This window comes from Silurus aristotelis (assembly GCF_946808225.1).
Source record: "Silurus aristotelis genome assembly, chromosome: 16".
NCBI classification, from domain to species: Eukaryota; Metazoa; Chordata; class Actinopteri; order Siluriformes; family Siluridae; genus Silurus; species Silurus aristotelis.
In genome coordinates this window covers 3,354,205-3,368,382 of record NC_139589.1, presented here as the reverse complement: position 1 = coordinate 3,368,382, position 14,178 = coordinate 3,354,205, and the positions used below count along the sequence as shown (strand labels likewise).

General features: G+C 37.6%; 1 protein-coding gene across 2 annotated transcripts; it reads left to right on the top strand.

Annotated features, from left to right (window-relative positions):
- The first annotated feature begins 5,207 nt into the window (after positions 1-5,207).
- On the top strand, positions 5,208-14,117 carry pcyt1bb (phosphate cytidylyltransferase 1B, choline b). Of its 2 annotated transcripts, none has more exons than XM_083564638.1 (8): positions 5,208-5,382; positions 9,296-9,395; positions 10,030-10,146; positions 11,012-11,163; positions 11,267-11,345; positions 12,389-12,531; positions 12,619-12,807; positions 12,916-14,117. In XM_083564638.1, exons 1-8 carry the CDS (start codon positions 5,305-5,307, stop codon positions 13,084-13,086), a joined length of 1,029 nt encoding a protein of 342 aa, XP_083420764.1. In that variant the 5' UTR covers positions 5,208-5,304; the 3' UTR covers positions 13,087-14,117. The 2 variants fall into 2 exon arrangements, with proteins under 2 accessions (XP_083420764.1, XP_083420765.1); XM_083564639.1 differs by having other exon boundaries at positions 5,216-5,382; positions 9,296-9,397; positions 10,035-10,146.
- Positions 14,118-14,178: the final 61 nt, after the last annotated feature.

Sequence of the window (14,178 nt, the reverse complement as noted above, 5' to 3'; positions counted from 1 at the left end):
AGGTTATTGTCATTCCTCCATTACATAACTTCTGTCACCTTTTGGGTGTCAGCAATAATAAATCACTTGTTCTAGATGATGGACAGCAGATTGACCATGGCAAGTACATTGTTTGAACCCCCTTGAACATTTTGTACATTTTGTATTGTTGAAATAAACCATTTGATTTGCACAATAGCAGGTTGAAAATGTCAACATCATTTGTTACAGTAGTACCAGTTTTTGAATATAAGGGTGGCTGAACCGCATTTTGTTTATGACGCTTTCTCAGACATGTTTTTTTTCTGCACTTCTGGATACCAATATTTTGCCCCAACAGTTTTTGTAGGCATAGGCAAACTAGGTGGTCATCTAGGGCACAACCAGTTGGAGAGTGAGGGGTTGGTGGTTGCAAGGGGGCACCCTCGCCACACCACTGCCCTCGGCCTCGGTTTGATATGCAGTAAATGTCTACTTGAATTCAGGCAATTTTAATTTTGAGGGAATGGAAGGTTGCACATCATTTAAATAGTATGGGGGTGGAGCATTGTGGTGGGAGGGCAGAGCCATTGGAGGGGGTGACAATAGGAATCTCACCTAGGGTGCCAAAATGCTAAAAATGGCCCTGGTTTGGCCCATTCTTCAAAAAAACTTCTCAAGCCACCTCAGGTTGGATGTTGAATGGTGGTAAATAGCAATTTTCAAGTCTGTCAAAAAAAATCTCAATCTCTGCTCCATCAGAGTTACCGTTAACATCTTGATTTTAATCTTAGAATGTTCTTCCCACCACGTGAATAACTGGTGAAAGAGAGTCAGACCTTGCACTTTCCATTTAATCTTTTCGATTAATATTGGATTGAATGGTGCTCCATTTGATGTTCTCCAACACAATTGTTAATTGCACTAAGATTGAGTGCAATGAAGCATTTGATGATTCCGGCTTCTGCTACAAAATGTGGAAAAGTTCAAGACTATGGAAACTAATGCATGGCACAGTCGTTTTGTTTTATCAGAACAGTGGCACTGTTCTCCACATGGATATAGATGTACATCATATCAGCAGACTTCTGAAGGAGAGCTGGCCTTTCGAAAAAGGAATTCCATCACTTTGGGGTTTGTCCAAACAGTGACTGCGTATTTGCTGCATGTCATTCTGCAGACTCTGTGCCAAATATTTATTCTATTAATTTTGATAGCAGCTCATTTGACCCACTTCCCCGAAGATGGTGGCAGATAAAGCAGCTGCGAACTTGTGTCCTGGCGTAACGCCACGGCTAAATGTGGCTGGTGAGTAACTCAGGCAGGTGATTGTGATAATCTGCCTGCTATATGTTCTGCTCTGTTGGAATGCCTTAAAGACACAGTGGGGTGGCTGGATGCCATTTTACTTCTGAAGACAATACAAGGCCGTGCATGCTGAACATATAGTGCTGACAAAGCCCTTTTGAGACAAATCAGTGACGAAGTTTGTATTTCTGTTGCTATAGAAGGGATGAAATTATGCAACACCTTTTTAATCAGAAGTTTATTATTAGCGAAACAACGGATATCATATATTATGGGCAGATTTACGATAATAAGTCAAATACAATGCTAAGGTTTGGGTACTGAATTAATAAATGGAGCACTCTGGCTTCTGGAGGTAATATATCTGACGCTGAGCCTGTTTGCTGGCACATCGTAAAAACAGGTGCATACATACCACAGCTGATTGTGTACCTTTACAGCAATGGACCTGAAATAAATGGAACAAAGATGTCAGCAGTAAAAACTCTCAAAACTCTCGTGGCCATCATCCAATTGGGTGCCCTAAATCTAAAAATTTGTGCATCATGACTTTCAACATGACAGTCACAAAGTGTAATTCGTTGCTGTACTTAAGTATCTTTTTCGCATATTTCCATTTGAAAAGGCTTTTACTTTTACTTCATTACATTTCATTACAAGTCAAATATCTTTTTGCTCCACTAGATTTTGAGAAATCAGTCGTTCCTTTTTTATTTATGAGCTGATAAAAACATGGTCAAACACTCAGCAATCCACCAATCAGGGTCGAGCGTGCGCTATGATTTGAACATGTTTTGATTTGTACATGGTGTGTATCTACATACAGTGCATTGCAAAAGTATTCATACCCCTTGTATATTATAACCACAAACTTAAATGTATTTTATTGGGATTTTATGTGATGGACCAACACAAAGTATCGCATAATTGATAATGATACAAGGTGTTAAAGATTTTTTACAAATCAAAATGTGTGTGGCATGTATTCAGCACTCCTTTACTGTTACACCCCTAAATAAAATTCAGTGCAATCAACTGCCTTCAGAAGTCACCTAATTAGTAATTAGAGTCTACCTGTGTGTACTTAAATCCCAGTGTAATTACAGCTGTTCTGTGAAGGCTTCAGAGGTTTGTTAGAGAATATGAGTTAGCAAACTGCATCATGAAGACCAAAAAAGACACCAGACAGGTCAGGGATAAAGTTTTGGACAGGTTTAAAACAGGGCTAGGTTACAAAAACATATCCCAAGCTTTGAACATCTCACAAAGCACTGTTCAATCCATCACCTGAAAATGGAAAGAGTATGGCACAACTGCTAACCTACCAAAACATGGTCGTCCACCTAAACTAACAAGGAGAGCATTGATCCAAAAAGCAGCCAGGAAGCTCATGGTAACTCTGGAGGAGCTGCAGAGAAATGACTTGGAGCCAAAAAGACTTTAAAAAAAATTCTTGGGCAGAAAAAGGTGGTTCGACAAAATATTGACGCAGGGGTACTAAATACATCTGCACACCACACTTCAGATTTTTATTTGCAAAAAATGTTTAACAGCACGTATCATTTTCCTTTCGCTTCACAATTATGCGTTACTTTGTGTTGGTCTCTCACATGAAATCCCAATAAAATACATTTAAGTTTGTGGTTCTAAGGTGAAAATGTGGGAATATTAAAGTGGTATAAATACTTTTGAAATGCACTGTATCACCAACATACAGTTCAGCATCAGTTCAACAGCGAGCAGAATATTTTGAGAGGAATAATTGATGAACTCGAACTGTGCAATTTTTATTTAAGTGGCTGAAAGTATGAGTGTTTAACTCATTAATATCATTCAATAGATTGGTGTGTTAAGAAAAAGTCTTTTCACATAAACTGAGTTAATTAATCTGAGTGACTACTGAGTCTTGTAATGATAATAGGCCATAATAAATCATAGTACTTTGGATTCTTAAGTACATTAGAAGGCAAATAGTTTTGTAATTGTACTCAAGGAAAGGTTTAAAGAAGGTTTAGGAACACTTTAGGATCGATAGAACCCTCCTAGCGAGCGTTATTTGGGCCAGATAAAGGAGTGGTAAGCCTGGAAAAAGCACTGTTTTATGAATTCCATTCAATTTAGATCAATTCATTACTATTCGTATAGCACTTTCAACAATAAACATTGTCTCAGAGCAGCTTTACACAGATAATGAGGCCATAAAGAATTAACTTCTTTATGTCTAAGTCTAAGTTTGTCCCTAATGAGTGAACCGGTGGTGACTTGCAATAAACTCCCTGAGATGGTATAAGGAAAAACCTTGAGAAGAACCAGACTCAAGAGGGAACCACATTCTCATCTGGGTTGCACCGAATGTCTTTTTATTACAGATAAACGATGTTGAGGTGTGCAGTGATGGGGATCAGATGCAAGCTGTAGTCCTGAGTCAGTGTAGCAGACTGTTGATATTAACTACAGTCCAAATCCACTTTACTCTGTTTCTGTTTGAAAACTGACTACAGGAATGATTGTTGTGTAATATGAGCACTGAACTGATTTGGGGATTTTTAGAGCACCTGCCTGCCCCAAGAGAATCTACTGCCATCTACTGGAAAGTGTGAAATGATCACTTTTGGTTGAAAAGGAATGAACCAAATGATCCTGATGAAACACAACATAATCACTGATGAGGAAATATCAGATCTTTCAATCCAGACATTAAACATTTGTCAGGTTGTAATAACAAATAAATAAATAAAATTCATTCAAGCATAATAGGAACATGGTATGTACTGTAAATAGATAATCGTGTTGCTTTAGAAAGTGGTAAAATACATGAATAATTGGAACTGGATGCTGGTTTATTTTAGAAAAAAATGTATTTCTTTCAATCTTTATTCCACTCAGGACAAAAATAACCCAAATTAAAAAAAAAATGTCTGAAAGAGTCTTTGCAACTATAATCAACACCAGAATCAGAATGCTTTATTGATCCCACTTCAAAAAAGTGGATAATAGATATAATTTGAATTCTATTGTCCATAATGTTTGTTTAACATGCTCCATCTCTATGCTCAATAATATTTTATAAGAATAAAGATGGAAAGGGTGGATGCAACATTTAGAAAGCTCACCATTTTATACAGCTTTGTTTCTATTTTACCCCCTCAGCCAAGATGCTGCTCTTACCACCAAAAAGCACAACTAAAAGTAATCAGTTTCCTCAGTGGACACCATCCTGATTGCTGACTACAGGATGGATGATGAGAAGCCATCGATGTTCTTAAAATCAGCATGGTATGTGAATCACTACTTCAGGAGCACAGAGGAGACCGTGGCTGCTAAAAGGAATGAGAAGTATAATGCACTGGAAACGATGAAGAGACGGATATAAAGGAAGGCATGGCCTGTCTTCTCGCAATTTATTGTAAATGTGACTTTGAAAATAGCTGTCAGGAATCAGAAGATAAAAGAAAAACTTAAGAATACACAGCAGGGAAAAAATTAAAACTAAAAAAAAAAAAACAAAGCAAATGAGCTCCAAATGACAGAAGAAATTGTGCTGAATCAGCAGTATGTGTTGTGTGGCGAGAAAAATCATGTGTCTCAAGTGTTTCGTAGACTGCTTTAGTTTTATCCATTAAGACTTTATATATTTGTTGTATTTAAGTTATATATCAAATTGAAAGTATTAAAAGTCGTGCTCTATGTGGACATATAAAATACAAAACGAAAAAGCAAAACCTTTTATTCAACAGCTAATGACAATCGGCCTAATAATCAACATAATCAAATTGCCATTTATATGCTGCATATAAAACCATGTGGCTGATCAGTGCTCCCTTGTAGCATGATGCCGTCAGTGGTATTATATCAGGTCATTTATACACTGATATGCCGTACAAAAATGACTCCTCTACTGAACTTTGAACTTTGTACATTTGCTCCATTACATGGATCAGTCTAGCTGCCCTTGAACGTGTGTTGGAGTTCAGTGGTACGTGGTAGTGGTGGCGGTGGTGGAGGTGTCGAGCCGGGCCTGCACTGAACCTCTACAGCATGTCGAAAAAGAGACGCAACGGATCCCGTGGCCACCAGGCTCATGGTCAACAGAAACACAGACCTCATGCTGCAAGGGTAAGTGCAGCTGAGCTAAAGGCTTAGATATGGAGACAGGTAGAGCTTAGCTGCTAGAAAATTGAACAATTGAATTCAAAATGTTGAATGTTGAAATGTTGGGGGGTGTGTGTATGTATATATATATATATATATATATATATATATATATATATATATATATATATATACAGCTGTTTAGGTCTGAGTGGAAATCTATCCAGCTGTTAGGGTATAACTGATAATATTCAGATGTTTCGGTGAAAATAAAAATATACAGAGCTGTTTGGGTAAAAATCAAAATACAAACAGCTGTTTGGGTGAAAAAATATATATATATTTAGATGTTTGGGTGCAAGTAAAAATGTATACAGCTGTTTGGAAATAACTGAAACAAAAAATACAGCTCTGTATAAGTGAAACTATATCCAGCTGTTTGGCTATAGGGGAAATCTATCCAGTTGTTTGGTTATAATTTTAAATATATATATACAGCTGTTTGGTTATAAATGAAAATATATACAGCTGTTTGGGTATAAATGATGTGTATGTGAAAATACAGCTGTTAGGGTATAAATTAGCTGAGCTGAGTTTATACAAAATTGGCCCTTTAAATGAAAGAAATAAGAATGAGTTTCTCCACATATATACTAATAAATATACTAATGAGTAAGCAATTGCAATTTGTTTACGTTTCAAGTTTTGTTGAAGTAAGTTTATTTTTAACTTGTATGTTTAGAAAGTATTTGGAACGAATGATATGTATTTCGGGTTTCTGGCACATTTTTAAAGCATTAAATTGACTTGTGCCTCATAAAGACCCAGAAGTTTAAGCCCAGAATATTGCAGTCAATTAAGAATTTACGAACTAAAACATGTGTGATTCATTCTCATGTTAAAATAAACACACAACACATGTGGCCTTAAATACACTGAAGGCCGCGTGTGTGTGTGTGTGTGTGTGTGTGTGTGTGTGTGTGTGTGTGTGTGTGTGTGTGTGTGTGTGTGTTTGAGATACTGTATTTGCACATCCTTATTGACAAATTCTTGTAAAATTTCCAACTAGTTGCAAAGCAGAATGGCTTCACTATTTCTCAACTTCCTTCCGGTTACCCCACTCCACACTATTTACCCTTTTTCACCTCTTAACACGCCCACACCAAGCAAACACACCAAACACACACACCAAGCACACACTTGTCAGTATATTTTAGGGGTGTAACGGTACACATATTCATACCGAATGCAATCCTTTTTACATGCGGAAAATAGTTACAATCTGAGTTCCCTCAGGAATGTATTAAGTGGCGGACCGCAAGTTTGTTTAGTCTCCGCCTTGCACTTTGGGTGCATTTTTTAATTGTTACTATTAAATTTGAAGACATACACAACAAATACAGGGGATATAAAAAAAATAAAAAAAAAGACACTATTGCTAGCGAAGTGTCACTGTGGCTATTCGCTCGGTATGAAATTTATTTTGCACATGCATGAAAAAAGTGTTTAGCGGCTAATGCTAACGCTATGGATTCTTTGGCGTTTTCATTTCTCTTAAAAGTAGAAAATCCTGACAATTCCACATATCGAGGGAGTGAATAAATGAAGGAGGGAAGGAATGAAGATATTTGTTAAAGTATGCTGAAATAAGTAGAACAGTTAAGTAGGAAATGTAATATTAGATGTAAAAGCTCACACACACACACACACACACACACACACACACACACACACACACATATACACATCTGTATTGGAGAGGTCTAACAATTATTAATTACTCAATTTAATCAATATAATAAAAAGTGTATTGATATCCTCTATTTATTATTATTTATTTTTATTACATTATTTAACGAAGCAGGCATTTTATTTTAAATTGTTATAAAAATGCAAACTGTTTAAATGTTGATCAAAAATGTAATAATAAACTGCGTTTTATTAAAAATGGCAAGCAATCGTACCCAAATTGAACCGAACTATAACTTAAAAACCGTTACACCAATAACATAACGCCTGCGAAAAATCCGTGAATTTTGGACGCACCCCCGCAGCCACTATTTAGTGAATTCATCTAGACATTATGTCACTTTAATACAATTATGTGGTTTTTTTTAAAAACTGAAATTGTTAGTGACTACGCAATTTAACGTTCCTGAACATTCGGTTCCGCCGTGGACTCCTGCGAATTTCAAAATAATCTGCTGCTTGCTGTTAGTTAGGTTTCAAATGAGAACCCGCAAATTTTCCGGGCCGCGAATTATCGTGGGTTGACTGTATATACATGTATATCATTTTAATACAGGAAGTAAAGTTACTAGGCAATGTGGAGCAGCAAACACATCATATACACTATTCCTTATGTTTTACTGTAATAACCTGGTTTTTAAACTAAAGTAATTGTATGCTGTAACTATTATGTCATTACTCCTCTTTCCTGTTCTTCATTGGTCGCTGTGAGAGTTTACTTCAAACAGCTGATGGTTCAAAGGCCATTGACAACATCGCATATCAGTTAGATTACATGCACATATATTATTATTATGCATCTCTGTAGCAACTGTTATCGTTGTTTCTTATCAAAATTTCCAAATAGGACAAGAGTTATGTGAGGGTACACTGTATGTAAATGTAGCACTGATCTGGCAATTGAGAAACTGACTTCACTAGCACACAGTGGGAGAACAATTTCTAGGAGATGGTCATGGACATGGTCGCATAAATCATATCATATCTTCTCTTCACCAGGAGACTCAGAGTCCCAAACCTGTTCCAGTGTGACAGTGCTCCTGTGCATAAAGCCAGCTCTTCTTCTTCTTCTTCTTCCCATTAGTGGTCCTCACAGCGGATCATCCGTCTCCATACCCCCCTGTCCTCTACATCTGCCTCTGTCACACCAACTACCTGCATGTCTTCCTTCACCACATCCATGAACCTCCTCCTTGGCCTTCCTCTTTTCCTCCTACCTGGTAGCTCCATCCTCAGCATTCTTCTACCGATATAACCCATGTCCCTCCTCTGCACAGGAGGTGGAGCTGGAGGTAGCAGAGCTGAAGATGTTGAGGTTTTTGTTGGGAGTGACAACGATGGACAGGATTAGAAATTAGTTTATTAGAGGGACAGCGCATGTAGGACGTTTTGCAGACAAGGTGAGGGAGACGAGATTGAGATAGTTTGGACACGTTCATAAAGCCAGCTCTATGAAGATAAACGTTACATAGGTTGGAGTGGAAGATCTCAACATGTTGTTGAACAACATGGGTTGTTCAACAAGCACATACCAAACTTATGGTCAGGTGTCCACAAACCTTTGGCCATATGGTATATTTTGCTTCAGTACACAAATATATGATGATGCCAACATTTATGTATTAGATATATTTATATATATATATATATATATATTTATTTTATTTTTTTTAATAAAAAAAAGAAAGTGCTGTTTATATACTACAAAAAATTTATTTTTAATAATCATTTAAAGGTGAGGCATTTTCTTAAAATAATTAAGCACTTTCTTTTACATTTATATTCTAAATATTTTTTTCCAAATAAAGGATTTGAATGTGCACAAGTTTCTATGCAGAGGTGCAAAAATGGGGTATATGCCGCACATAGGGGGCGCCATTGCGTTTAGTGTATTAATTGTTGTATTTACTTCTCTTTTTTTGGGAGGTGGAGGGAGGTGCCAAAAAAAACTTGCATACCCTCAGTAAATGTGCAGTTGTGCCCCTGATTATATGCCCACCCCCATTTAAAAAAAAAATAATTGAATTTTTTTTTATATATATATAATGGTTAAAAATCTAAGTTTTTTTGTTTAATGTTTTTTCAAAAGAAAATTCTAGAAATGTAATGTTCCGTTCACAAAACCGTTTTTCTTGTTGCATGTCCAATAAAAATGCATCATTAAAAAATCTGTGTATCTTTCTTACAGACTTTAAGGGAACCTGCAATCTTCGCTGAAGGTTCAAGCACTGATTCCGAAGTCCCCCATAACAAGGTGACTTTAGCTCAGGCCCGGCGTGGCACTCCTGGTAAGACTTCCTTTTGTGCTTCATAACATACGATGTGGTATCAAAAAGTTTCGAGACTAACGGTTACCATATAACATTACCACATGCATTACCGTGTCTGTGATTTTATCATGGAGAGCAAGTTAGAACAAAAAAGATGCCACAGAGATGTTTGACATGACATACGAACATCACTGGAAGACGATGAGAGATCAGGAAGACGTTCGAGCTTAACCCTTAAAAATCTCGAAATCATTCAGCAACTTGTGCATGATGATCGTCAGAGAATAATCCCCATGATCTCACTTCCGCACTCACCATACTCACCAGTTTTGTTTCCTGCGGACTTCACCCTATTCCTGAAGATGTTGATGAGGCTCAAAGGTCACCTTTTTTTTACACCATTGTGTAGATTCAGCGCGAATAGCAGTAGGTGCTGGACACAATTTAAAAGAAGACTTCCACAATGTATTCCAGAAGTGGCAGGAATGCTGGGAGCGCCGTGTTGCTGTGCAAGGGGACTATTTTGAAGGTGATAGTGTGGGAACGTAGAAAAATAAAGTACTTGAAACTTTTTGATATCACCTCTTACTGTTTTTGCTGGTGATGTACTTTCAAAAGAACATTTCAGAGCTTTCTTTATGTTCGTCTACAGGTCACCGCCCTGTGAGGGTCTATGCTGATGGGATTTTTGACCTCTTCCACTCTGGTCATGCACGTGCCCTTATGCAGGCCAAGAATCTGTTCCCCAATACATGCTTGATTGTTGGAGGTGAACTTCAGATGTACAGTCACAGACACACTGACCATTGAAACAACTTAGCAGAATTGATACTTGCATTTGAGGTTTTTTTAATATTAGATGTTTTTTAGATAAAAGAGAACAAAACAGATTGTGTTGGTACACTATTTTAAAGTTACCAGGTAAGGTTTTATCCTCCACAATGAGGGGATGAGCATGGCACAAAGTGTGAGTGTGTGTGGAGAGAATTTCTGAAGCCTTGTCTTATCATTCATATGTCCATTATCAACAGTCTTTCTTGCAATACATGGTTTGATGAGAAAGTATATTCACATGGCATTGAATTTAATCCAATAAAATTAATCAGAGTTTATATATATATATATATATATATATATATATATATATATATATATATATATATCAATTTTTCTCAACAATAATTGGGAAACTGGAAAAGAAATTGCATGATATACTTGGCAAGAATGCATAATAATAGGCAAAGAAAGTATTGAAGACTGTTCAACACAGAACAGGTGAACACAGTAGACCAAGCAACCAATCAGAAGACAGGGGCTGAGACGAATGAAAAAAAAAACAATGGAATTTACCTAAGAAGTGGTACCTCAGTGGTTAAGATGTTGTCCTTCATATCAGAAGGTGTTTGAGTTCAAATTCCAACACCACCTAGCTGTCACTGCTGGGCCCCTGAGCAAGGCCCTCAACTTCTTAGCTGTATAAATGAGGTTATTAGATAGAGGTGCCTGCCAAATGGCATGAATGTAAACATAATAAGGATAATAGAAAGTGCTCAATGGGCTGAGAGCCAAAACTGGTACTAGGTCTCAGTAATTTTTCTTCTAAACATAACCATTTGTATGTATCTGTGCCTCAGTTTGCAGTGACGAGCTGACACACAAGTATAAAGGCTACACGGTAATGACCGAAACCGAGCGTTACGAATCGCTAATACACTGCCGCTACGTAGACGAGGTGGTTCAAGACGCCCCGTGGACCATTACGGCTGAGTTCCTAAAGAAACACAGGGTCAGTTCATCATATTCCACTTCAAATTCCAACCTCAAAATCTGTGCCTTATCAATTATCTTTGCAGCAAGGAAGACATTTTAATAACCGCTTTGTTATACAGATTGACTTTGTGGCCCATGATGACATCCCGTACACTTCTGCAGGATCAGAAGATGTGTATAAACATATCAAAGCAGCAGGTAGGGACAAGCAGAACACTTTCTTTCTTAACATAATGTACGAGGGGGTGTTCAAGTCGAACCGAGACTTTTGAGTTTATAAAATAAAACAACAAATTTCAAGGAGCAAAAAAATGCATGTATATTTTTTGACATATTCCTCTGCTACAGAAAGATTTGTCAGTACGCTTAAACCGTCCTAGGACAGCCTGCTTCACTTCATCATCAGTGCACTTTGTCGATTGTGCAATTTGACGGCAGGTTATGCGTCTTTTATCCACGATCAGGTGTTCCACGCGTTGAATGTTCAAAGGAATAACTGCTGTGGGCTGTAAACCACCACGACTGGGATCGTCAATGACGGACGGACGGCCATCTTTGAAACGTTTCCACCATTCAAATGTCTTCCTACAGCTAAGCTGAGTTCAAATGTTGAGCTCAGTTGCTTCTAGTTTTATAACCATAATGAGTGTATAAGACTGTAGAAAGATCATTACTTATAATCTTATACTCCAGTACTCATGTTCGTTCTCACTCTCCAGTGTTCTGTATTGTTGAAAGATTTAATATTAAACTCTTGATGTCACCCAAATGAGGATGGGTTCCCCTTTTGAGTCTGGTTCCTCTCAAGGTTTCTTCCTCATAACATCTAAGGGAGTTTTTCCTTGACATTCACCTTGACTGTTAATTACTGTAAAGCTGCTTTGAGACAATGTCTGTTGTGAAAAGCGCTATAAAATTTGACTTGACTTGACTTGACTTGATTTGATTTGACTTGACTAAGCATCTCATCACCGTGCTGCGCTTGAAGTCTTCTGTAGATGTCGCGTTCAAGAAATTGTATCACCACACTCTGTTTCTGCCATCTTGATTAAAGATCTCTGAACTGGCCTGCGCCACCTATCAGTAGTAGGACACGCTATCCACTTATTACTACGTGTAGTACTGCCACGCTAGCATTCATTTTTATAGCTATAAAATGAAAAGTCCTGGTTTGACTTGAACTCCCCTCGTATTATGTGACCTATAAATGGTGTGTTGTTTTTTTCTCTTTGGGTTTTTAGGAATGTTTGTGGCTACACAAAGAACAGAAGGCATTTCTACCTCCGACCTCATCACACGCATCGTCCGCGACTACGACGTCTACGTGCGAAGAAACCTCCAAAGAGGATACACAGCCCGAGATCTGAATGTCGGATTTCTCAATGTAAGAACACCCAGTGAATTATTGCATGCTGGATGCTTTGTTGAGGCATGTTTTTCCTAATGTTTCACTTCCTGCGTGACCTCACAGGAGAACAAGTATCGCATCCAGAACCAGGTGGATAAAATGAAAGAGAAGGTGAGAACCGTGGAAGAGAAGTCTAAACACTTAGTGCACCGCGTGGAAGAGAAAAGCCACGACCTCATCCTGAAATGGGAAGAGAAATCCCGTGAGTTTATTGGAAACTTTCTGGAGCTCTTCGGCCCTGATGGAGCATGGGTGAGTCCGAGAGGGTGACGCGTTCATTACGATCCAGCATTCAGAGAGAAAATACAGAAATGACTCAAATGATTTACACCATTTTAATAATCACTTTTTCCATAAAAGAATATGATCCAGGAGAGGAGTGGGCGTATTCTGCAGGCCCTGTCTCCGTACCAGTCTCCCCGAACCTCGCCCAGCAGCAGCCCCACAAGAGGACGCTCTCTCTCACCTCCGGCTCCGGCTTACCTACCTTCAGCTAAAACAAGCCGCGGCAGCATCAGACAGAGAAAGTGACGATGAGCACATTTCAATCCACCAAGTCACATACTCAAGAACTGAAATCCAACACACACACACACACTTACAAAACCTGTCAAAGCCTGTCTGCTGCATTCCCCAATCTCATTCGCTGTCTCATTACAAATAACAGCACTGTATTAACGTGTCAAACTCATTTTATATATATATATATATATATATATATATATATATATATATATATATATATATATATATATATACTTTACAGTTTCCATATATTTCTCTAAATTTCTCTAAAAGTTTGATCCCCTGTGAAATCTCACAACCATTATTTTATTATGCAATTATTTATGCATTTTTACACAATATTTAGTTGCAATAAAATATTTGTCTTTTAATAAGTATTGTCTTTATAATAGATGTTAAAACAAATGTTTCCTGCATGCGAAAAGCCAAGAAAATGTGCATCAACTGAATGACAAGATGCAGATGTTTTGCGTAAATGTACTTTGTAAACCATTTCTTTGGCCACTTCATAGTTTTGCTGAGTATCAAAGATATAAGCAACGTTTATTCTCTACTAAACTACAAGTCTGATTCAATACATGTACATTTCACTCCACTTTATTTGAATTGACGATGACGATAAATTGACTAAGATGCCATTAAGGCTCAACACTCCCCGACCCGCATCTGCTGCCTGGGAGTGACTTCCTTTAAAACTATTAGCTTCAGTTTCAGCCCAAAAAACGCTTTTGTTGAAGGTGAATACAAACATTGCGCCTCTCTGAAACCGAGAGTTGCATCAAATCAGTCAGCTCTAAATATTTGGTTTTATTGATCTAAAATTGTTACAATTGATTTGTCCATCGAGTTCTAATGCATCTTCTACTTTGTGGCATGAAGCTGTAATTTGATTGATTGGTTGAAGATCTCTTTGAAAGATTGCTTTACTGATCTGTCTTTGTTTCATTCTGGCATGTTGAAGAGGTTGTTGTGTTGATGGTTAATGCAGTGTTGAGGTGTATAATTTGTATTTTAGGAAATAAAAAGTCACAAATGTTTTGGTTGGTGTCGGGGACTAATGCATCTTTGTTCAATATGAGTCCAATACTGTGAAAGTAC

Bases quoted from the DNA above. Each gene is read 5' to 3' on its own strand.
- pcyt1bb (XM_083564638.1), top strand. From the start codon at position 5,305: ATGTCGAAAAAGAGACGCAACGGATCCCGTGGCCACCAGGCTCATGGT. The intron at 10,147-11,011 runs GTGAACTTCAGA...TCTGTGCCTCAG, and splicing joins TACATGCTTGATTGTTGGAG to TTTGCAGTGACGAGCTGACA. The intron at 12,532-12,618 runs GTAAGAACACCC...GTGACCTCACAG, and splicing joins TGAATGTCGGATTTCTCAAT to GAGAACAAGTATCGCATCCA.